The 23,768-nt window shown below is 41.4% G+C and overlaps 2 protein-coding genes across 4 annotated transcripts in view; one reads left to right on the top strand and one right to left on the bottom strand.

The window, feature by feature from the left end:
- EIF4E (eukaryotic translation initiation factor 4E) overlaps positions 1-9,072 on the bottom strand; it is a 119,955-nt gene extending 110,883 nt beyond the window's left edge. The window contains exon 1 of the mRNA XM_062199842.1: positions 8,996-9,072. The gene's annotated coding sequence lies outside the window, so the exon portion shown is untranslated. The remainder of the gene's footprint in view (positions 1-8,995) is intronic.
- A 192-nt stretch (positions 9,073-9,264) lies between these two features.
- METAP1 (methionyl aminopeptidase 1) overlaps positions 9,265-23,768 on the top strand; it is a 56,861-nt gene continuing 42,357 nt past the window's right edge. The window contains exon 1 of one of the 3 annotated variants that reach the window (XM_062199836.1): positions 9,265-9,446. In XM_062199836.1, the coding sequence (XP_062055820.1) occupies positions 9,333-9,446 (114 nt within the window). In that variant the 5' untranslated portion in view covers positions 9,265-9,332. Of the gene's footprint in view, positions 9,447-9,867; positions 10,234-10,391; positions 10,409-23,768 lie in introns of those variants that run through there. The other 2 variants (XM_062199835.1, XM_062199837.1) reach the window with 2 other exon arrangements.

Genomic DNA, 23,768 nt, shown 5'->3' with positions numbered 1-23,768 from the left:
TACATGCTCAGGGCCCCCTGAATTCCTGGTGAGAGTCATTGCTGCAGAATCCGTGCTCACACCAAGGACTGCACAGATCCTTTGTGTGGTCCTTGTGGCAGCATAGATAAATAATGTACTCACTAGGACTAGTGCCCAGGCATTGGACTACTTTGAGGAAAGAATGTGAGTGTAAGACAACACCGACAGAGTAGAACAAATCTTCCCTCCGATTTTGTTTAAAAAAAAAAAAAAAAAAAAAAAGGAGATTTACCACATCCAACCTGGGTGTCACCTTAGACATTCCCTATACCATGGAGTACTGAGCAGAGCTCCCTGGACATATGCAGTATGGATATTCACTGAAAAAGCAGACACTCCACTAAGCGACAGAGATTTAGTCCAAAGATAAAAGCCATCACTAAGAAAAAAATAAAACAAAAAAGAAAAATAACAAGTATGTCCACAAATGCCTCTAAATAAATGCAGCAGCTCAAGAAACAAGAATAAGGAAGACAACATGATGACCTTCAAAGAACACAACACTTCAATACTAGAATGTGAAGAGGAAAAGGAAGAAAAAATGCCAGAAATGGAATTCAAAAAAATTGATCACAGGATTACTTAGAAGTAATCCATGAACTCATGAAATCTGTATGTGACATGAAAGAAAATTCCTCCCATGAAATTATGATCTTAAAGAGAAATCAAAATGAAATCTTGGAAATGAAGAATTCAATAAAACAAATAAAAATGCAGTGGAAAGTCCTAACAACAGATTCAGTTAAGCAGAAGAAATAACTGAGCTAGAAGATAATTATCTGGAAATTTTAAAGTCAAACCAGGAAAAACAACAAGAAATTAGAAAACTAAAAAACAGTATTGGAGATCTATGGGATATTATCAAATGACCAAACACACATGTCTTAGGATTTCCTGAAGGTATGGAAAGAGAGGATAGATTAGATGGCCTCTGTAGTGAAACATCTGCAGAAAACTTCCCTCATTTGGAAAAAGAAAGGGACATCCAAGTACAGGAAGCACATAGAAAGCCTAATAGACATGACCAGAAAAGATCTTCCCATGACACACTGTAGTCAAACTCTCCACAGTAAAACATAAAGACAAGATTCTAAAATGTGCACTAGAGAAATACCAGATTACTTTCAGAGGATTTCCATTTAGACTCATAGCTGATTTCTCATCAGAAACCCTACAGTCTAGGAGAATGGTGAGATATATTCCAAGTCTTAAGAGCAAAAAACTGTCAACCCAGAATATTGTACCCTACAAAGTTCTCATTTATGAATGAAGGTGAAGTAAAGACCTTCTATCACAAACAGAAAGAATTTGTCACCACTAGTCTAGCCCTACAAAAGGTGCTTAAGGACGTGCTGCACACAGAAACACAGAAACACAGTCATCATTATGAAAAAAGGTAAAGGAAGAAAATCTCTCAGTAAAAGTTTAACAAAGGAAATTCAAAGTAAATAATAGGAATATTTATGGAAAAAAGGCAGGGCAAAGTTGTTAATTATCAATAGTCACCTTGAATGTAAATGGCATCAACTTCCCAGTTAAAAGATGGAGACTGGCTGCCTACAAGAAACACATCTCACCAACAAAGTTATACACAGACTTAAAGTGAAAGGACAGAAAAAGATATGCTAACAGAAACCAAAAAGAGCTGGTATAGCCATTCTAATATCAGACAAAATAGACTTTACTACAAAAACTGTTAAAAGAGACAAAGAAGGACACTATGTAATGATTAAGGGATCAATTCAACAGGAAGATGTGACTATTATTAACATATATGCACCTAATTATAGGGCACCTGGCTATTTGAAAGAAATGTTAATGGATCTAAAGGGAGACATAGATTCCAATGCAATAGTAATGGCGGACTTCAATACCCCACTTTCAGCTACAGACAGATCAACCAGATGGAAAATCAGAAGGGAAACAACAGAGTCAATTGACACTATAGACCTAAGGGACCTAACGGATATCTACAGAACTTTTCATCCTACATTTGCAAAATACATATTCTTACCACCTGTGCACAGAATTTTCTCTAGGATAGACCACATCCTGGGCCATAATACAAGTCTCAGAAAATTCCAAAAAACTGAAATCATACCATGCATTTTCTTGGAACACAATGGGATGAAGCTGGAAATCAGCAACTCAGGAATCCCTAGAGTATATGCAAATACATGGAGACTGAACAACATGCTCCTGAATGAACAGTGGGTCATAGAAGGAATCAAGAGAGAAATAAAAAAATTTTTTAGAAACAAATGAAGACTACAATACAAATCTCAAAATTTATGGGAAGCAGCAAAAGTTGTATTAACAGCAATTCATAGCAACTGCTGCCTACATCGAGAAATTAGAAAAGCACCAAATAAATGAGCTTTCAATTAATCTCAAGGACCAAGGAAAAGCACAGAAAATCATACTGAAACCTAGGAGAAAATAATTAAAATTAGAGAGGAAATAAACAAAATTGAAACAAAAAAACACAATATAAAATATCAGCAAAACAAAGAGCTGGTTTTTTGAAAACATAAACAAAACTGACACATCATTGGCCCAACTAACCAAAAAAGAAGGGAGAAGACCCAAATCAATAAAATTAGAGATGAAAAAGGAAATGTATTAACAGACACCACAGAAATTAAAAAAAAAAATCAACAGAAATTACAACAAAGAGCTGTATGCCAACAAACTGAGAAACGTAGAAGAAATGGATAGATTCCTGGACAGGTACAACCTACCTAAACTGAGCCACAAAGACACAGAAAACCTAAACAGGACCATGACCAAGATAGAAATTGAATCAGTAATAAAGGCCCTCCCAACAAAGAAAAGCCCAGGATTGGATGACTTCACTGCTGAATTCTACCAGACATTTAAAGAAGATCTAACTCCCCTTCTTCTCAAGCTATACAAAAAAACTGAAATGGAGGGAATCCTCCCAAATTCTTTCTATGAAGCTAGCATCACCTTAATTCCTAATGCTGAAAAAGGGGCAACAGAGAATTACAGACCAATTCTCCTGATGAACACAGATGCAAAAATCCGCAACAAAATTCTAGCCAATCAAATCCAACAGCACATCAGAAAGATCATCCACCCAGACCAAGTGAGATTTATCCATGGTATGCAAGGATGGTTCAACATTTGCAAATCAATCAATGTGATACATCACATTAACAAACTGAACAAAAACCATATGATTATCTCAATAGATACAGAGACAGCATTTGATAAAATAGAACACCTTTCATGATAAAAACTCTAAGCAAATTGGGTTTAGAAGGAACATTTGCTCAACACAATCAAGCAATTTATGACAAACCCATAGCCAGCAACCTATTGAATGGGGAAAAGTTGGAAGCATTCCCACTGAGATCCGGAACCAGACAGGGATGCCCACTCTCATCGTTACTATTCAATACATTACTGGAAGGTTTAGCCAGAACTATTAGACAAGAAAAGGAAATCAAAGGCATACAGTCGGGAAGGAGGAAGTGAAACTATTCCTGTTTACAGATGACATGATTCTATACATAGGGGATCGAAAAGACTCCACTAAGAGACTATTGGAACTCATAGAAGAGTTTGGTAAAGTAGCAGGCTATAAAGTCAATACCCAAAAATCAACAGCCTTTGTACACATAATGTCAAGGCTGAGATTGAGCTTCTAAGATCAATCCCATTCACAACAGTTACCAAAAAAATCAGATGCTTGGGAATAAATTTAACCAAGGATGTCAAAGATCTCTACAATGAGAATTACAAAACATTAAAGAAATAGAAGAAGATACAAAAAAATGGAAAAATCTTGCATGTTCATGAATTAGAAGAATCAATATCATCAAAATGTCTTTTCCAAAAGCAATTTACAGATTCAACGTGATACCAATCAGAATACCAAAGACATTCTTCTCAGATATAGAAAAACTGATGTTGAAATTCATATGGAGGCACAGAAGACCTCGAATAGCCACAAAGAAATCTTACACAACAAAAACAAAGCCAGAGGCATCACAATATTAGATTTCAAGACATACCACCAGTTATAATCAAAACAGCTTGGTACTGATACAAAAACAAAGAGATCAAGACACCACAACAACAAAACAAACAGCCCAGTTATGAGATGAGCAAAGGACTTAAACAGACATTTTTCAAAAGAGAAAACCCAAATGGACAACAGGCACATAAAAAAAAAATGTTTAGGATCATTAGCTGTCAGGGTAATGCAAACTGAAATCACAACAAGATTTCACCTCACCCCAGTTAGAATGGCTGTCATACAAAAATCAACAAACAACAAATGCTGGCGATGGATAATGTGGGGAAAAAGTTACCCTAATCCACTCTTTGTGGGAATGTGCAGTTGCTGCAGAAGACAGCATGGAGATACCTCAGAAATGGGAATATAGACCTACCATCTAAATCCAGCCATCCCTCTTCTGGGAATTAACTTAAATAAATCAGAATATTAAAGAGTGATCTGTACCATCATATTCATTTCAGCTCAATTCACAATAATGAAGATTTGGAATCAACCTAAATGCCTGTAAACTGAAGACTGGATAAAGAATTTATGGGATATGTAAACTATGGAATACTACACAGCAGTAAAAAAAAAAAAAGAAAATTCAGTCATTTGCAACAAAATGGATGAATCTGGAAAATGTCATAGTGAAATATTAGTGAAATAAACCAGTCCTAAAGGGACAAATAACACATGTTCTCCCTGATTTGTGAGAACTGAGAGCACCTAAAATGAAATCTGTAGAGGTGAAATTGACACTTCAAGAATGGATGACTTGAGCAGTCCTTGTTTTGTCTGTCAAGTTTCGTTTTTTTTCTTTCTTCATACTATTTGTTGAACTCTTTACTTAACAGAGTTGGTCATATGTGTATAAAGTCAACTGAACATAGATCTCAGTAAAAAATAAGAATGGGAATATGAGAGGGAGGAGGCAGTTTGTAACTATAAAGCTGTATAAAGCTGTTCTTCATACATTCCTGTGGACTACTTCTAAGGGTACAGTTTAAAAACTTGTCATGGGACTCCAAATCCCATTAAGCATGGTGGTAAAAATGCCTTCTTGTTAAAGTGATCATATTAAGTTTTAAGGTGATCATATATATATAGGATTAAGTGTTAAATTGATCATATAAATAGGATCAAGTATCAGGTAATAATAGACAGAATTAAAAAGGAGAAAATGTTCCAACATGGGAAGCAGCCCACACAGCAGACTCATAGAATGACAATTGCTTTATGTAACACTCTGACCTCACAATCAACCCTTAAGGCATCCTGGTCTGGCTGAGAAGCCCATGAGAGCATTTCAGGCATGGAAAGCCAAGACACTGTGGCAAAAAATGTTCTACATGAAAGATCTCTGTGAATGAGAACCCAGTGGAAAGAAGTGGTCATCAAAGAAGGTTGTCCTTTTCTTTAAAGGGAAGAGAAAGAGAGAACTTCCACTTTGCTTATGGCCTTGTCCAAATACTGATGGAGTTTGTGGACTCAAAAGGTTTCTATAGCCTAGGCAGCTCATGTCAAGAGTCTTGGGTGGTGTCATACATAAGAGTATTAATTGTTAAATGCACAACAGGAGTCACTGTGCACTAACTCTCCATGCAGGACCTCTGTCCTCAATGAGTTTTTTTGGTGTGTATGTATGCAAATTGTTGAAATCTTTACTTGGTATAGAGTTAGTCTTCTGTATACAAAGTTAATTGAAAATGAATCTTAATGGAGAATGGGACTGGGAAGGGGAGGAGGAGGAGGAGGAGGGGTGGGAGGGCAGGTATGGTGGGAAGAATAACTTTGTTCCTAAAGTTGTACTTAAGAAATTTGTAATCCTTGAAAAATAAATTTAAAAGATAATTATTTGAGAGAGAGAAACAGAGACAAATAGCTTTTATCTGTGGGTTCAGTCCCAAAATGCTCACAACGGCTTTGGTGGGGCTGGGCTGGACTGTTAACCGGAGCTGGGATCACAATCGCGATCTTCCAAGTGTGTGGCAAGTATCCAATTAATTGGGCCACCACACAATTGATTTTTCTTAGGGTTTGCATTATCAGGAAGCTGGACATTGAACCAAGGTGCTCTTGTGTAGACTGCCTCATTTTTTTTTTTTTTTAAATTTAGTTATTCAATTGGAAGGCAGAGATACAGAAGGAGGGGGGAATGAGTGAGAGATCTTCCATCCTCTGGTTCACTCTCAAATGGCCTCAACTGCAGGGGATGGGCAGGGCCATATCTAGGAGCTAGGAGATTTTTCCAGGTCTCCCATATGGGTGAGCTGCCCAAGCACTTAAGCCATCCTCTGCTGCTTTCTGAGGCCATTTCCAGGGAGTTGGATCTGAAGTGGAGCAGTCCAGACACAAAGCAGTGCCCATATTGGATGCCAGCATTGCAGGCAGCGACTTAGCCCATTATGCCACAACGCCAGTCGGAAATGCGGAATCTTAATCATCATCTTTCAAGCAAGGGTGTAATATCTAGGCAAAAAAAGGGAGCAGTGAACCAAAGGCAGAGAATGTGAAACAATTTACTCTGTTGAGCTTGTTTTTCACAGGATGTTCCAGAAAAGTTTAACTTGTAACACTGTACTTAAAGGGCACCAGACCAGCACAAACAGTGGTTAAAGAACTTCAATAAACCACATTGAGTCATATTTTGAACATACAGTGCACATACATTACAAGCAGGGATGGCCTTCCTGCTCCCTGTTTCCTACATCTTGGACACTCCTCCAATCCTTGCCATAAAGGCCCTGGCAAACTACTGAGAGGCAGATTCTTTAGAGAACTATCCCTTCCCACTTTTTACAAGCAAATGAGCAACTTCCACTTGAGGCTGATTAACTGGTGACATCCCAACTAATGGATGCCTTCCAGCTCCTGACTCTTTTTGCTAGCAGACCCTGGGAGGCAGCAGTGATGGCTCAAATAATCCAGTTCCAGTTTCTCTCCAAGCCAGTGCAGGCATCTGGGGAGTTAAGTCAGTGGATGAGAGCTCTCTCTGCCTCTCTCCCTCAAAAGACAAAAACAACAACAACAACAAAAATCTATCTCCTAAATAAAGTAAGATGCATGCCAAGTTCTAGCTAAAAAGATATGCAATCCTTGTTTATAACATTCAAAACTTAAAATTAACTTAAATATCTATTATTAGTGGATTTGGTTCAGTAAGTTGTTCATGCAATAGAACATTATGTAGTCATTTAAATGACATGACAAAAGCGGGGCCAGCACTAAGGTGTAGCCAGTAAAGCTGCACCTATGAAGCTAGCATCCCATATGGGTGCAGGTTCATGTCCCAGGTGTTCCACTTCCAATCCAGCTCCATAATGGCCTTGGAAAAGCAGTGGAAGATAGCACAAGTGTCTGGGGCCCTGTCAACCATGTGAGAGACTTGGGGGAAGCTCCTGGCTCTGTAGCTATCTGAGAGTGAACCAGGTGATGGAAGCTCTCTCTCTTTCAAATAAATAAATAAATCTTTAAAAAATGGTATGATGGGGCCAGCACTGTGGCATAGCAGGTAAAGCTGAAGCCTGCAGTGCCAGCATCCCATATGTGCACCAGTTCGAGTCCCGACTGCTCCATATCCAATCCAGCTCTCTGCTATGGCCTGAGAAAGCAGAAGATGGCCCAACTGTCTGGGCCCCTGCACCCATGTTGGAGACCCGGAAGAAGTTCTGGTTTTGCAGCAACTCTGGCCACTGGGGAGTGAATCATCGATGGAAGACCTCTCCACACACCTCTCTGTAATTCTGCCATTCAAATAATTAAATAAACCTTAAATAAATCTTAAAAAAAAAAACCTCAAAAATTATGTGGCAAAATTATATTTAGTGGCAATAAAGGAACTTCACAATATCCTAATTAAAGAAAGCAGGTGAGGGCAGGTACTGTAGCTTAGCAGGTTAAGGCCCTGCCTGGGATGCCCACTTCCCATACTGGGGTGCTAATTTGAGTTCTGCTACTCTGCTTCCAGCTAATGTGTTCTGGGAAGCAGGAGATGACAGCTTTTAAGTGTCTGGGTTCCTGTCATCCAGGTTGGTTTTGAAATGGCTCAGGTCCCAGTATTGCAGGCATTTGGGGAATAAACTACTGGATGGAAAATCTCTTTGCCATGCCACTCTTTCAACATGGTATAGTCCAGTTTTCATTTTAAAATATTGAATGTATACATACATGTATATATCATATATACATACATACATACATATGTGTATATGAACACTTGTTATTTGATTTTATTACATTTTTATTTGTATTATTTATATTGGAAAACAAAATTATTAAAAACAAGTGATACCAGATTTCCCGGTGTTACATATGAGGAAAAAAATTCAAGTAACTCGGTAACAACGCTCACAACATTTAGTGGAAGATCAATAAACATTAGCCTCTCTTTCTTTCTTTTTTTTTTTTTTTTTTTTTTTATTTTATTTGAAAAGCAGAGTTACAGAGAGGCATAGCCTCTCTTTCTTTCTTAACCACAGGAGGTCACCAGATAAAAAATAGTAGATAGGGATACTGTTGAAAAATTCTACTGACCCACAGCTTTGGATCGGAGGAGCTTGTCTACCGCTTAAACCATCTGGCACAATATAAAAAATTACTTGTGCTGAATATCCGGTCGTTGTGTTACTAACACCACAGGCTGGGAAAGGGAGCGGTGCGGCGGGGGAGGACAGATGCAAATCCCAGCGCACCGCCCCCTTGACAGCTCCCTGGCTGTTCTTTCAGTGACTGGGACGCCTCACGGCGCGCGCCGCTAGGGAGAAGCAGAACTTCAAGGAGGGCATCACTTTCTGAGGAGGACCCGGAGCAGCAGTGCAGAGCGGGGGAGCGCCCGCTCCGACCGCCTGCCAACGTGCGGGCACTCAGGGCCCCCGGCTCTCCCTCAGTAAGGACGACTGCGTATCTGCCGCTGTGACAGACCGGGCTTCTGCTCGGGGAACCTACCTGGCCTCCGCGGCCCAGCACCGACACACCCGCCTCGGCGCGCAAACCCGGCGCGAGCCCCCGCTGGGCGCCCTCGCGGCCACCACGTGCGCGTCGCCGCCGGGGGGCGGGGCGCCGGCGCCGGGGCGGGGCTCCAGCTGCGCGCGCGGGCGGGGGCGGGGCGCGCACCGCGGGCCGCACCGCCCTGCGCTCCTCCCTCTTCCGCGCCCAGGCCCGCGGCGCGCCGAGCTCCTCCCCCCTCCCCCCGGCTCGGGCTCTCTCCCCTCCCCTCGCGGCCGTTCCTCCCTGCCCCCTGCTCCTCTTCCTCGGTGAGGCGCTCCTCCAGCAGGCAAGCAGCATGGCGGCCGTGGAGGCGCGCGTGTGCGAGACGGACGGCTGCAGCAGCGAGGCCAAGCTCCAGTGTCCCACCTGCATCAAGCTGGGCATTCAGGGCTCGTACTTCTGCTCGCAGGTAGGCGCCCGCTCGCCGGCGCCGCTGCCGGGCCCCCTCCTTCCTGCTCGGTCCCCCTCCCTTCCCCGCGTGCCCTCGCGGCCGCCGGGACGCGCTCCTCCTCTTCCTCCCGCCGCGCTTCCTCCTCCCCCCGCCCGCGGCGTCGCCGCCCCTCCGGCCCCTGGGGGTCCCGGGGGCTCGGGCGGCCGGGGTCGCTGCGGGCCCACGCGGGGGCGGGGGCGCGGTCTCGGCGGCCACGTGAGCCGGGGCGGAAGCGGACCTGCTCCGGGGCGCCCGGCCGCCCCGGGGCGCCGCGTTAGGGGCAGGGTCTCGCCGCAGGGGCGGGGGCTGCCCGGTGTGGGGGCCGTCCCGGGCAGGCTGCGGGGCCGGGTCGTCGCTGGCGTCCGAAGCGACCCGCCGCTGGGCGTTGTGGTTTGGGTCGCTTCAGGAGGGCTGAGCCTCGGAGCGGAAGGAGGTTCGCTCCAGCCTTACTTCTTTGTGCTTGACTACCGCGCTTGGACACTTGAGCAACTTTGGGGTTGGGGGTAGAGAGGGGTCTGTTACGGCATCCAGGATTATTAACGGAGAAAACCCTAAGTGAACGGATGAGTCATCGCTGTTGCTCAATTTCCCACCGAGTCAGCCCTCGAGGGTTATGCTCAAGTCTGGAGTGCTTTTTAATCAGTTTTGTGCAGTGGAGCGAACCCGGCGGTGCGTGGGGTCCCGCGTGGAGAGCGGGCTCGTGTTTGTGCTTCCTGAAGGCTACTAGGGTTCCAGCCGCATTCGGAGACCCAGTAGAAGAGAGCAGGTTGGTTGGGAGTCCAGTGTTAGGCTGGTCCATTCGTGTGCGAGTCTGAGTTAGCCAAGTTCCTTCATCTTTCTGAGTTTCGGTGTTAACCCTGTAGAGAGGGCGATGAAGATCGCTTTCCTTGTGTTTGACATGTTGGTTCTGATCTGCGGTGAACGTGAAAGGCTGATACAATGTAAGACTTTGTTTTTTACTTTTAAAGGGTGCCAGTACAGTTTCACGCTGCCATACATAACAATGTAAATGCATAGCATGAAAGCAAATGCAATAAAACAGTAAATACAAATAAGTAGTTTCAAGCATAAAATGGGTAAAAACATAAACATATGAAAGTCAATGTATAAATGCAATCCTAAGGTCACAATACTTGCAGATGATCGCTTTAAGATCTTAGCTGTTATATAGGTCTTGTTTTAGATAGGATATGATCTTTGATGATATCATTTGGAAAAAGTTACACATGGAGTGCTTTATCTAAAAATAGCCTTGGGTCTACTCAACAAGCCAAACCCAGTACAGATCTTTTGGAATCTTTAAATGTTCATATTCTAATTTATTGAGGTCCATCTGGGATCTGGACCTAAACGATAGTTTGCCTTTGAAAATTGCCTCGCATCTGAGACGAGTAATACAGTTTACAGTGTTTAAAAGTACGTAGCGTTTTCTAGTGGTGAGTGAATTAATGCGTACTGACACTTCGCTGTAAAATTTTTCAAAAAAGTAATACGAAATCGTGCTTAACAAGCTTGGGTGACATTCCGTAGAGCATTGAATCACTGGGGTTTTGGGAAAATACCTGACACATTTGTGGAAACCTGTCAGGTTTATTCAGTGTAATAGGATGGGACTACTCCATGTTGGATTTGCAGGTGTATTTCTGGTGTCTGTAGTCAAACATTTCCAGAGTGGTCTCACAGCTATCTTTCTCTTCATTTGTATTACCACCTCCCACAGTCTGTTTTTAAAACTTTACCTGTTCATTTTATTTATTTGAAAGAGACAGAAAGTTGCCATCCAGTGGTTCGTTCCCCAAATGCTGGCAATAGCTAGGAGTGGAACAGGCTGAGCCCAGAGGCCAAAGCTGAGAACTCAGTCCAGGTCTTCCAAGTGGGTGCCAAGGACCAAAAACTTGAACCACCACCACCTGTTACCTCCTGGGACATGTGTTAGCAAGAAAACTCAATCCCAGGTCGCCAGAAACTGCCATACCCCAATCAGCTTTTAAAATAGAGTTCCCATTGCTTTAGGATTGCAGTCCCACAGGCAGGATACTCTTCTGAGTCAAGCCTTACTTTCTTGCTCTGGGTAGAGGCTGTGTTTATGTTCTTTACCCAGAGTGTCATCTGTTTTCTGAATTCAGAACTTTTCTTTCAATTCCAGCTTGCAACCTTGATCAAGTCTCTTTTTATGAGCCTGTTTCCACATCTGTGATGAAAATAGGGTTTTCCTTTGCTGCCTCTCTGATCATTCCTAGGTAGGAGTGTTCTCTGCCATGCCCCTTCTGGTCCCTGCCCAGCTTGTCTTTGAGAGCAGATTGCAAAATTCTTCCAGGCCTTTCCAACACAGAAGTAATGCTACCAGTTACTCTGTCATATTGAATTGTATATTTCCTTTACAGCATTTTATACAATCTGTAGTCACCGTACTTGTTAGAAAACAAAACTTTCTGGGTCAATAGCCTAGTGGTTAAGAAGCCTACATTGTGTATTGTAGTGCTCCTTTGATTCTGGGCTCCACTCCCCATCCTCAGCTTCCTGCTAAGAGCACTGTAGTAGGCAGCAGGTAATTGTTTAAGTAGTTGGGTTCCTATCATCTGTATAGAAGTCATAGATGGAGTTCCTGGCTCCTGGCTTTGTCCTGGCTGTAGTGGACAATTGAGGAGTCAAAAAATGGATAGGAACTCTGCCTCTTGAATTAAAACAAAACAAAATAAACTAATCAGATGAACTTCCTGCATAAGCTGTCTTATTCATTGTCCTGTCATTTCACAGTACAATGCTTTGTATGCTGAAGTTGGTCAGGAAGTGTTTTCAATCAATGAATAAATGTATCAAAAGGCAGAAATAGAGGGGTGCTGCATTTGAATCTCAACTCTACCATTTGCTAACTGTGTGACTTTGGAAAATAAGCTCTGTTACATCCTTTAAACATGGACCCCATTAGTAGTGCCTATCTTATGGTTTTGGGAAAGAGAAAATGCTTATATGTAAGGCACTTATTAGCACATTAAACTTCATAAATTTTGGCTCTTTTTATTTTTATTTTTTAATTTTTATTTTTTTGACAGCCAGCGTGGATAGTGAGAGAGAGAGAGACAGAGAGAAAGGTTTTCCTTTGCCGTTGGTTCACCCTCCAATGGCCGCTGCAGCCAGCGCATCTCGCTGATCCGAAGCCAGGAGCCAGATGCTTCTCCTGGTCTCCCATGCAGGTGCAGGGCCCAAGGACTTGGGCCATCCTCCACTGCACTCCCGGGCCATGGCAGAGAGCTGGCCTGGAAGAGGGGCAACCGGGACAGAATCCAGTGCCCCAACCGGGACTAGAACCCATGGTGCCGGCGCCGCAAGGTGGTGGATTAGCCTGTTAAGCCACGGCGCCGGCCCTCTTTTTTATTTTTAAACCATACTTTGTGTCTAACAAAGTAGAGATGTTTATATCTAAATTTTAAGATGCTTTGATCTTTAAAGGAGTAGAAGCTGTTTTACTTGAAAATTGAACTCTCCAAGATTTCCTGGTCTTTGGTTATTTTTCTTGATACAAGTATTGATTCCTAAAAGTAGTATGTGTATGTGTTGTCTTCAGTTTTTTTGAGGATAGAGGCTGTGTTTTGCACGTGGCACTCAGTTCATTAAATCAAAGAAATCAATGGTTCTGCTTTGCAAAGCAGAGTGATTCTGCATTTCTGTATCCTTTGTGAAGGCTGAATGGTGCAATAGGTTATCCATGTTCTGCTGTTTATTCACTTATGGTTGAGCTTAATTTCCTTTCCATTTTTAAGCTGCTGTTTAACTTAGTGAATAGCAAGGAACTTGCTGTCTTGTCCTGCCTTCAAGGATCAGCTGAGAACTTGAATGATGTGTAACTGTTTCTAAGGCAGTAGAACTTAGAAGGAAGTATGTGTAGTGTGAATGGAAGGAGACTGAGTTTGGAGTCGGACTTTGGTTTAAGTCTTTGCTATTGTGTCTTTGGGTCCTTGTCATCTTCTGATTTATAAGAGAAGGCTACCTGGAGCATCCTCTAAATGGAATTGAGGGGAAAGTGAATAAAAGGGTATGCAAAGTGCCTTACAGTGTTCAGTAAATGGTTTTATTATACGTGTAACTTCATATATAATGCTTTTGAAGTCAGTTCTAAGGAAAGCTTTTAAAAATTTGGGAAGCATTATTTATGAACAAGTTGAACAAATTGTTGCAGCACGTTGTTTCAAAGAAAGTGGCAGGTAAGGTGATTAATTGAATCTTGGAGATTGAAGTTGGAAGCTGAGGAAGGAATTGCCTTTCTGATATGTGGCAGTCTGTGAGCCCCAGCCCTGCTAGGTGAAACTGTTTCCCAGTCAGTAATAGAGTTCCCAACAGTGCAGGATGTTTTGGAATTCATCTTCATCATCAGTGGAGATAGTGCTACTTTCTACTTTTTATTTGTAGGGATTTTCTTTAAATTCTTAAATTGCTCATATTGCTTCAGACCATCCTTAGATAATTGCAGTAAGTTTGAGTACAGCTGTTGGAGTTTGTAAGCAAATATATATACGAGTTTTTAAAATCAAGTAATTTCACTAGGTGTTTGTTGTAGAAAAATACTAAATACAAGTAAAACCCGTTAGTTACCCAGAGATAATTTCTTTGAAATTTTTGGTGTGTGTTGTCATAAATGTATTTGTGTATTACAAACATTTATGTTCATGTGCTTCTGTATATTTTTACTAAAATGGCACCATGCCATATGTAATCTTACCGAATTCCCCCAACCTTGTGTCTTAACCAGTATGTTGGGGATGTTATATCTGGCTACATTTACATTATCCTTTGTAAATGCTGAATAGTTCGTTGTCATGGATGTGCTGCTGTTGTTCACTTATGGTGGAATATAGTTTTTTTTTCCAATTAAAGTATTTTTTTCATGTCGTAAGTTTATTTACAGACATATCCAGTATGCTATGAGTTTGAGTTTGATCCATTTTTCAAAGAGAGAAATGCCCTTCATTATCTGTTAAATGAATGAACTAAATCTTCCTTTTTTTGTAAGCGGTTGGTAGCATACTCTGAAGAAAAGTGCAGCGAATCTGAATCCAATATAAAGTTACCACTATTAACAGCCTCCACTTGTTTTCCACTGAAAACGGCAAATTCTTCCCTGGACTCATTGTGGCTCCTACAGACCACATAGGTTGAGCCTCTCAATGCTGTGTCCCAAGTTGGCGGTGTTGGAACCTCTGTGTGAGACATAGAGGAGGAAGAAATGGCAGCACCACACCAAGCGTCGCTCTTTTCATGACCTTGTTCCTGTGTCTAAAGTGGTTTTTTTTTTGTTTGTTTGTTTTTAATTTTCATTTTATTTGAAAGGTGTAGTCAGAAGAGATTGCTAGTTTATACCCCAGATGCCACAACAACCAGGACTGGAGCAGGCTGAAGCCAGAAGCCTGGAACTCCATTTGGATCTCCTGTGGAGGGGAGGGACCCAGTACATAAGCCATCCACTTGCTACCTCCCAAGGTGCACATTAGCAGGAAGCTGGATTGGAAGTGGAACCTGCTGTTGAAGAGGCATGCTGGAATGGGACGTGGGCCTCCCAAGCCATGTTGTAACCACTGCACCAAATGCCCCTGCTTCCTTACAATTTTTTAGCAGCTGTTTAACTACTCTTCAATAAATGTCCCTAATAATGGTAGAATTTATACATGTACCCAGGATTAAACATTCCCAGGCTGATTGTATGTCCTGTCTAGAACATGGTTCTCACAGTGGATTCTTGTTGGTTTGTGGGCCTTTACTGGGATTTTAACAGGAACTGTATTACAGTAGAATTTGTATATATATAAAAAAAGCAGGCATCATTTCAGTGGTCACTAGTCAAGTTATACAAGTCTTAAACTCTGAGTGATCATTTCAGAAATGGAAGTGCTGTAGGAATAGATGTAATCTTTTCTGTTCACTTTGTGGATTGGAAAAGTTTTCAATGCCTTTTTTTTTTTTTTAAGCTTATTTGAGAGGTAGAGAGAGTGAGAGCAAAGAGAGAGAGAGAGAACTCTTAATCCCATTGACTGGTTCACTCCCTAAATGGTTGTAAAGCCAGAGCTGTGATCTGGGAACTCAATCCAGGTCTCCCACATGGGTAGCATGAACCCAACAACTCGAGCCATCACTGCTGCTTCCCAGGATCTGCATTGCAGGAAGTTGTAGTCAAGAGCTGGTCATCAAACTCCAGGTACTCCAATGGGAAATATAGGTATTTTAACCACAAGTCCTAGTGCCCACCCTTAACCACAGTTATTTTAAGGTGAGTCCCTTGGAAGGTTTGGTATATTTGCAGAGGTTTTGGTTTGGTCTTAGTGAATTTGGAGGGATGACAGAGAGAAGTGCATAGCTAAGCACATACCTAACACTATGTATTAGGAGGGAGAAGCAGTGGCATAGTAAATGCTTCTATATTAATGGGGAATCACCTTTGAAATCAAGAGCAAAGTCTTCTAGATAGATGCCACATAGGCAGGGATACTTTATACAACAACAATTGTGCCTCTCTTCACATGAGAGTCTAAATGTAGTGGGATATAATTATAACCCTTTCTGCTTTATCCTGAACCTCTCCTGACCCCATGGTGTTAAAGTGAAGCAATCTTTTTTTCATGTCTGGACAGATAATTCTCCCATACTAAGCAGAGAGCAGGCCAGGAGCCACATGCTGCAAGCATAATTATAAGTTTCCTTATTTTGATTTGTTTGATTGGTATCAGTCTTGTTTCTGGCTTTGAATAAAAAACAATTCAGCCTACTCTAGCCAAGTCTGCCTTCCTCAGTGTGTATGTGTGCTTAGTAGCTGTAGTTGAATTTGGGTGAGGGACCCTGTGAAACTTTGCCTGGATTACTCATTATAGGTAAGTTCTCTCTGCTTTTGTTTTCAGTAACCAGTTTGTTTGGTTGCAGGGCTTAGTAGACACTTTTTCCTGATGGATCAAGATTGTGCTGTTTGTTGGAAAGATTTCTTTAAAGCTCTGTCAGTGGGGTCTGCATTTATTTGGGTCATGATCTCAAGATTCTCAAGAGTGGTTAGGGTGTAAATGTTAAGTACAGTTATGATTTTACCCATTTCCTGTATCATGACAGAATGAGAGGCAACAGAGACTTGTATTATGGAATTGGTTTAAAGTATCTGTATGGATATAAATGCAACAGGGCTACACTTTGTGTCAGATCCTGAAGGTTACTGTTAGCCATCAAGTTACAAACCTAAATCATTGAGCAAAATAGGTAAATGTAAGTGCCATTAGATTTAGATATGGTGTGACTACTTCCCTGCCCCCGAATAGGGATTTGTTTTATTATTTGAGTATTTCACTAACTGGTAATGGGAATTGGTTTGACCATTTGCATTCTGACAGCTTTGCATTGTTTGGTGTTAAATCGTAGAAAAAATATAAATGCAGTTATTATATGAATATTTTAGTATTACTTTTGAACTGAGGTTTGTTAATTGCCTTAAAGTCAATATCTGTGTATTTATTCTAAATTGTTTTTGGTGTTGAGAAAAATTAAAACTACTAAGTCATCTGTGAAATCTAAAGAAACAAGATGACACGGTAAAATGCCCGTGTGTTACTACCTAACCTAGTAAAAAAGCATTGTGAGGAAAACAGGTGACAACAGAAGGCTCCTTTGCATCCCTCACCCAGCAGGTTCTGTGTCCTGAGTTGTGTGTTTATCATTTATTTGCTTTTCCATATGTTGGATTCCTTAAATAATGCATTGTTTAATTTTGACATTTTTGAAATTCTTATAAACAAAATCACTGTAGTATTCTTCTGCCACCTGCTTTGTTTGACATTATCCTCTGAGATTTGTCCATATTGTGTATAGCTGTAGTCCATTCATTTTCATTGATATTCCAGTGAATCAATATATCATAAATTATTCATTCTTGTTTTAATGCTTATATGAGTTGTACCAGCTTTTGCTCCTATACGATAAGCAGTGCTTATCTAAACTTTGTATCTAACTCTTGGTGCCTGTGTTTAAGTTTCTGTTGGATATCCACCTAGGAGAAAAATCCTTGAGTCACGGGATATGTGTTCAGCTTTGTTTTGATGGTGCCAGGTCGTTTTCCAAAGTGATCATACTTAACTTTTCTCATCAGAAAGTTTATGTTTTCTGTCCTGGCTAGGACTGGAGATTAACAGGATTTTTTTTTTATTTTTGTTGGTGTGGTGTATTGTGTTAGTTACAATAGCAGTGTTCATTGATGTATTTTCATATCTGTAAACTTGTAAAAATTTAAAATATTAACTGTCATAGTTATAGACAGGAATTGCAAAATGATAAATGGCAGGGAGGTACTAGTGAAACTGTTTTGCTTATTAATATTTCCCAAAACTAACAAGCCGTGGGGGTTCTTGCCACGAATTCAGAGAAGAATTCTGAATACTGGCTCAAATAGATGAGGCGACATGGTAAGGTTTTTAAACTTTTTATTTAGTGAGAGAAATGCATGAGGGCTCTATCTAAGGGAGAAAGAAAAGTCTAGAAATTAAGTTGGGATCCATACTAAGCAGAGAGCAGGCCAGGAGCCACATGCTGCAAGCATTTGGTTTTGAGCAGCCGGGATAGTGAAGCAAAGGCAGAGAGAGTGGCCTTAGCACATGTCCCGAAGGCGCGGGGCAACAAGGGCAACTAAGGGCAATAATGGCGAATAAAGGGGCAAGGCCCACTGTGTTGCAGGCCTTTTATCCACTTCCAAAAGAGAATGGTTACGTAGCCTGATTGGCAAGTGGACATACAGGTGGAGTCAGGTAGGGGCAAGAGATCACACGGGGGCTGTGGTGAAGGCGTGGCCTCCCAGCTCACAAATCTAATCAATTTTATCCTGTCTGCCTGCCTACATCACTAGTATGAGTTGTAGACAAGTTTTTTTTTTCCCCACCTTGAACTTTTGTTATTTCATTGAATTTCCCTCAGCTTTTTATTGTGACATTCCAAACAAATTGAAGTTTAGAGAATAGCACAAATTGAACATACTTATTTGAGAATCAGAAACTTTTGAGTGCTGACATGACATAAAATTTTGGAATTTTGGAGTATTTTGGATTTCAGATTTTTGGAATAAGGATGCTTAACCAGTGAAGTCTATTCAAATGTTGCAAAATCATAAAAACTCCAAAATTGGAAACACTGCTTATGTAAGCATTTCAGAGAAAGGATACTCTGCCTGTGTAACTAATTGCTGTATGCTCATCATCTAAATTAACGTTTTCCTCTGTTTTATCTGTACGTCTTTGTGTGTAAATATGTGTGTATTTGTTGAAACATTTGCAAATAAGAGCACAACCACTCATCATTAAGATATTCAGCATGCTTCTTCCATGGACAAGGTCACTCTTGTTTCTTCACTGTAACACCATTAGTACACCTAAGAAAGGGAGCAAGAATCACCCTAGTATTGTCTAATAGCCAGTCCTATTCAAAATTTTCAGTTATCCCAAGCTTTTTTTTTTTTTTTTTTTTTGAGAGAGAGAGCATCTTTATAAGAGCTGGATTTTTGTTTCATTTTACATAATCGGGATCCTATGAAAGTTCCGATACAGTGTTTCATCTTCATATCTCTTAGCTTCTTTCAGTTTAGAACATTCCTCTCATCTTTATTTTCATCATTTGGAGTTTTCGAAGAGACTTCTTAGTTGTCATGTATGATTTTGATTACCTGATATTCTGAGTGTCTTTTTTTATTTCCTATATTTTCTGCAAGCCAGAAATTAAGTCCTAATGCTTAATTAGATTCTGGTTAAACAATTAATCTTTATTTTTAATTTATTTTATTTATACAAAAGAAGGAAAGATTGATTTTTCATCTGGTGGTTCACTTCCCAAATGGCTACAGTTGCCAGGGTTGGGGTAACCTAGAGCCAGGAGCCTACTCCCAGTTCCCCACCTGGGTGGTAGCTACTCAGATGCTTATCATTTGCTGACTTCCAGGATGCACAGCTGGAATCGGGGGTAGAGCTGGGACTCAAAACCAGGTACACCTATACTAGATGCAGGAGTTCCCAGCAGTGTCCTGACTTCTATGGGAAACACCTGCTCCTGGTTAAACACTTTTGACAAGACTCATAGGTGATTCTGTGTACTTCATATTGCATCATATCAGGAGGCACATAATGCCTGATTGCTCCATTGCTGGGGGTTCTCAATTTGATCAGTTGGTTAAGGAGGTTGCTAACAGATCACCATTGTTAATATCTGTTTTCCACTTTGTAATTAGCATGTAATCTATGGAGTGATACCAAGGCACTGTGAGAGTATGCATTCCTCAGCAGTCTCTATTCTAGAGGTTTTAGTGTCCGTCGTCACTGCTGTTTGATGATCATTTCCAGAGGAGTTCCTAATAGTGGTTCCCCTAATTCTATCATATAAAAGCTGAGCCCCTCCCAAACACCTCCGAGCCACACACTGAAGAGTTTTCCTCTCATCACTTAGTAAATGAAGTATGTTCCACTTAAAATAGTAATGTAATTAATATTTTCAGTAAAAAGGTGGTAAGGTGTGCTTTGTGACACAGTGGGTTTGTGACACTGCTTGGGAGTGCTGGTTATAGTCCTGACTACTACACTTCCAGTCCAGCTTCATGTTAATGTACCTGGTAGGATACTGTCTTTTTTTTTTTTTTTTAAAGGAAAGAGTTTATTGGGGAAAACCCAGCAGACCGGAGGAAAGGGGCGAAGAGGGAAAAGGAGAGTAAGAGAGAAAGAGGAGAGAGGGGAGTAAGAGAGAAGAGGAGGCTAGAGAGAGTGAGCAGGAGAGAAGAGAGAAGCCAAGAGAGCCACGTGTTCAGAACAGGGAGAAGGAGAGAGAGGAAAGGAGTTATCGAGGAGAAAAGAGGGAGAAGAGAGACGAGAGGAGGAGAAGAGAGCAGGAGAGAGGAGCCAAGAGAAGAGGTAGGATACTGCTAATGGCCCAAGTACTTGGTTCCCTATCACCGGTGAGGGAAACTTGGACTGAGTTTTAGGCTCTTGGCTCTGGCCTGGCCCAGCCCTGCCTGGCATTTGGGGAATGAACTAGCAGGTGGAAAATCCTCCCCCTCTGTATCTCCCTCTCTTTCTGTCACTCTGCCTTTCAAGTAAATACATTTTTTTATTTTAAGGTAGTGGTTGCAAATGTTTGATGTTCAGGGTTGTCTCCGATTTGATCAGTGGTACCACACCTTTATGAATGGTTTCTGTATCCATTTGAGCTTCTCCCATTAGCCTATGATTTCTTCTTAGCTTTCTGGTGTAAGGCAAATCAGTTACCTTATGCTTTCTCTATCCCAGATCTGGAATCAATTCTGTTTGTAAATAACCCTACTTTCTGATAATAATGTATTTAGAAATCTAGATGTGGATGTTTGGTGTACATTTAGCTATTGGTACATCTTTTCTTGGAGAGGAGTAGTGGTGACATCAAGAAACTTTGTTGATGGAGGATTCAAGTGAAACAGCTGAAGGGCAGTTTTTCAAAGCAGCATGTTAGGTAGCTGGAAAGTGATGTGTAGGTCAAGAAAGGATCTGAAAAGCTTCTTGAAGAAGCTAAAAACTGAAGTTCAGGAACCAGCACTGTGGCATAATGGATTAAGCTGCCGCCTGTTACCCTGACATACCATTTGAGTAGCAGTTCACTCTCCAGGTGCTCTGCTTCCTCCTAATGTGCCTGGGAAAGCAGTGGAAGATGACGCAGGTGCTTGTGTCCCTGCCCACCCATGTGGGAGACCTGAATGGAGTTCTTGGCTTCTGACTTCATTGTGGCCAGTTAGGGAGTGAACAAACAGATGGAGGATCTCAATCTGTCTTTCGCTCTCCCTCTGTAATGGTTTTAAAGAAATAAACAAATCTTAAAAAAAGAACTGGACTTTGGCAAATGAAAAAAGTATATAAATATGATAAATAAATAGATAAAGTGTGTACTAAGGCCAAGGAGAGGACCTTTTCTCCAGGGGAAGAATTTGTTTATGAAAGTAGGAGCAAGCTGAGGCATGTGTGTTGTAGCAAGTAAATTAGCTTTACTTTAATGATGAGTCCAAGTACAGCAATACAGGGAGATGATTGTTAGTAGAGATAGAAGTCTAGCTGTTCCATTAAGTTTTTTTTTTTCAAAATGTAAATGTCCCCTTTGGTTTTTCATAATATAGAATAGTATGTGTATCTTTGCAGTAATTTAAAACCAGAAGCATGTAACATGAAAAGTAGCATGATCCTAATATCCTAAAGGGACCTTAACTGATTGTCTTCCAGACTTTTATTTATGTACTCAAGAGTATGGAGGGCATACATTTATAAGTGACTTTGCCATTAATTGGTTGTATGTTTTGGGGATATATTAGTTAATCTTCCTGTGCCTCTGTTTTCTCATCTTTAAAATAAGTGTACCTGTCTCTTAGAGTTTTTGTGACTATTAATATGGTAAGTGCTTAAATCAGTGTGTGGCCCATAGAAGACATTTACTTTGTTATTTTTGTTTTTTCCAAACAAAATAGAGTCATTGCTATACATGCTATACAGTTTGGTAACTTTTTTTTTTTTACATGTCTTTCCAAACTTACAGTAGCAAACACGTATACTTTTTAAATTAATTTATTTTTTAAGGAATACAAATTTCATATGTACAACTTTAGGAATGTAGTTATTCTTGCCACCATACCTGCCGTACCACCCACACTCACACCCCTCATCCTCCTCTCTCTCCCCTTCTCAGTTCCATTTTCTGTGGTGGAGTGAGAAGGCCATGCCAAGATGGCCGCTGGCAACAGAAACTGCCTGGCAACAGGCTGTGATTGGATGGCTTTGGAAACTGCCTGACAACAGGGTGTGATTGTTTAGGGCATAGACTGCCCCTTGACCAGATTGGCTGCCTTGGCTGTATAAGCTGCTGTAGCAACTGAAATAAATGAGTCTGCAGGCTGCTTGCCTCAGGCCTACTTTCACCCGACTCCCGGGGTCTGTGTGGTGACTCCACATCTCTTGCCCCACCATTCTCCTCCTCTCAGAAACGAATCCACAGCAACAATTTTCCATTAAGATTCATTTTCAATTAACTTTGTACACAGAAGACCAACTCTATACCAAGTAAAGATTTCTACAGTTTGCACATAACACACAAAACTGTTTGAGAACAAATATCCTAGTTAATTCTCATAGTACAACCCATTGAGGACAGAGGTCCTGCATGGGAAGTTAGTGCACAGTGAATCCTGTTGTGAATTTGACAATTAACACTCTTATGTATGATGTCAGTGACCACCCAAGGCTCTTTTTTTTTTTAAAGATTTTATTTCTTAGCCGGCGCCGCGGCTCACTAGGCTAATCCTCCGCCTTGCGGCGCCGGCACACCGGGTTCTAGTCCCAGTCGGGGCACCAATCCTGTCCCGGTTGCCCCTCTTCCAGGCCAGCTCTCTGCTGTGGCCCGGGAGTGCAGTGGAGGATGGCCCAAGTGCTTGGGTCCTGCACCCCATGGGAGACCAGGATAAGCACCTGGCTCCTGCCATCGGATCAGCGTGGTGCGCCGGCCGCAGCGCGCCTACCGCGGCGGCCATTGGAGGGTGAACCAACGGCAAAAAAGAAGACCTTTCTCTCTGTCTCCCTCCACTGTCCACTCTGCCTGTCCAAAAAAAAAAAAAAAAAGATTTTATTTCTTTATTTGAGAGGTAAGGCTCTTGACGTGAGCTGTCTAGGCTGTGGAAGCGATTTGAGCCCACAGACTCCATCAGTATTTGGACAAGGCCATAAGCAAAGTGGAAGTTCTCTCCTTCCTTTAGAGAAAAGTATATCCTTCTTTGATTGCCACTTCTTTCCTTTGGGATCTCACTCACAGAGATCCTTCATGTAGAATATTTTTTGCCACAGTGTCTTGGCATTCCATGCCTGAAATGCTCTCATGGGCTTTTCAGCCAGACCAGGATGCCTTAAGGGCTGATTCTGAGATCAAGAGTGCTACTTAAAGCGATTGTCTTTCTATGAGTCTGCTGTGTGTGCTGCTTCCCATGTTGGAACATTCTCTCCTTTTTAATTCTATTATAATTACCAGACACTTGATACTATTTATATGGTCACTTTGACACTTGATCCTATCTAAATGTTCACTGTAACACTTTAACACTTAAGATGACATTTTTATCACCCAGTGTAATGGGATTTGGAGACCCATGGCAAAATCCCATACACTTCATCCTAACAGTTCTTAAGTACGTAGTTTAGTAGTGTTAAGTGTATTTACATTGTTGTGAAACATCTTCAGAACTTCTTTATCTTGCAGAAGCGAAGCTGTGTTTGTGTTAAAGAGTGAGTCTGCTATGCCATTATC

The sequence above is a fragment of the Lepus europaeus genome, chromosome 8, assembly GCF_033115175.1.
Source record: "Lepus europaeus isolate LE1 chromosome 8, mLepTim1.pri, whole genome shotgun sequence".
Lineage (NCBI taxonomy): Eukaryota > Metazoa > Chordata > Mammalia > Lagomorpha > Leporidae > Lepus > Lepus europaeus.
The sequence above is the reverse complement of the archived record's forward strand: the minus strand, read 5'-3'. Positions and strand labels throughout refer to the sequence as shown.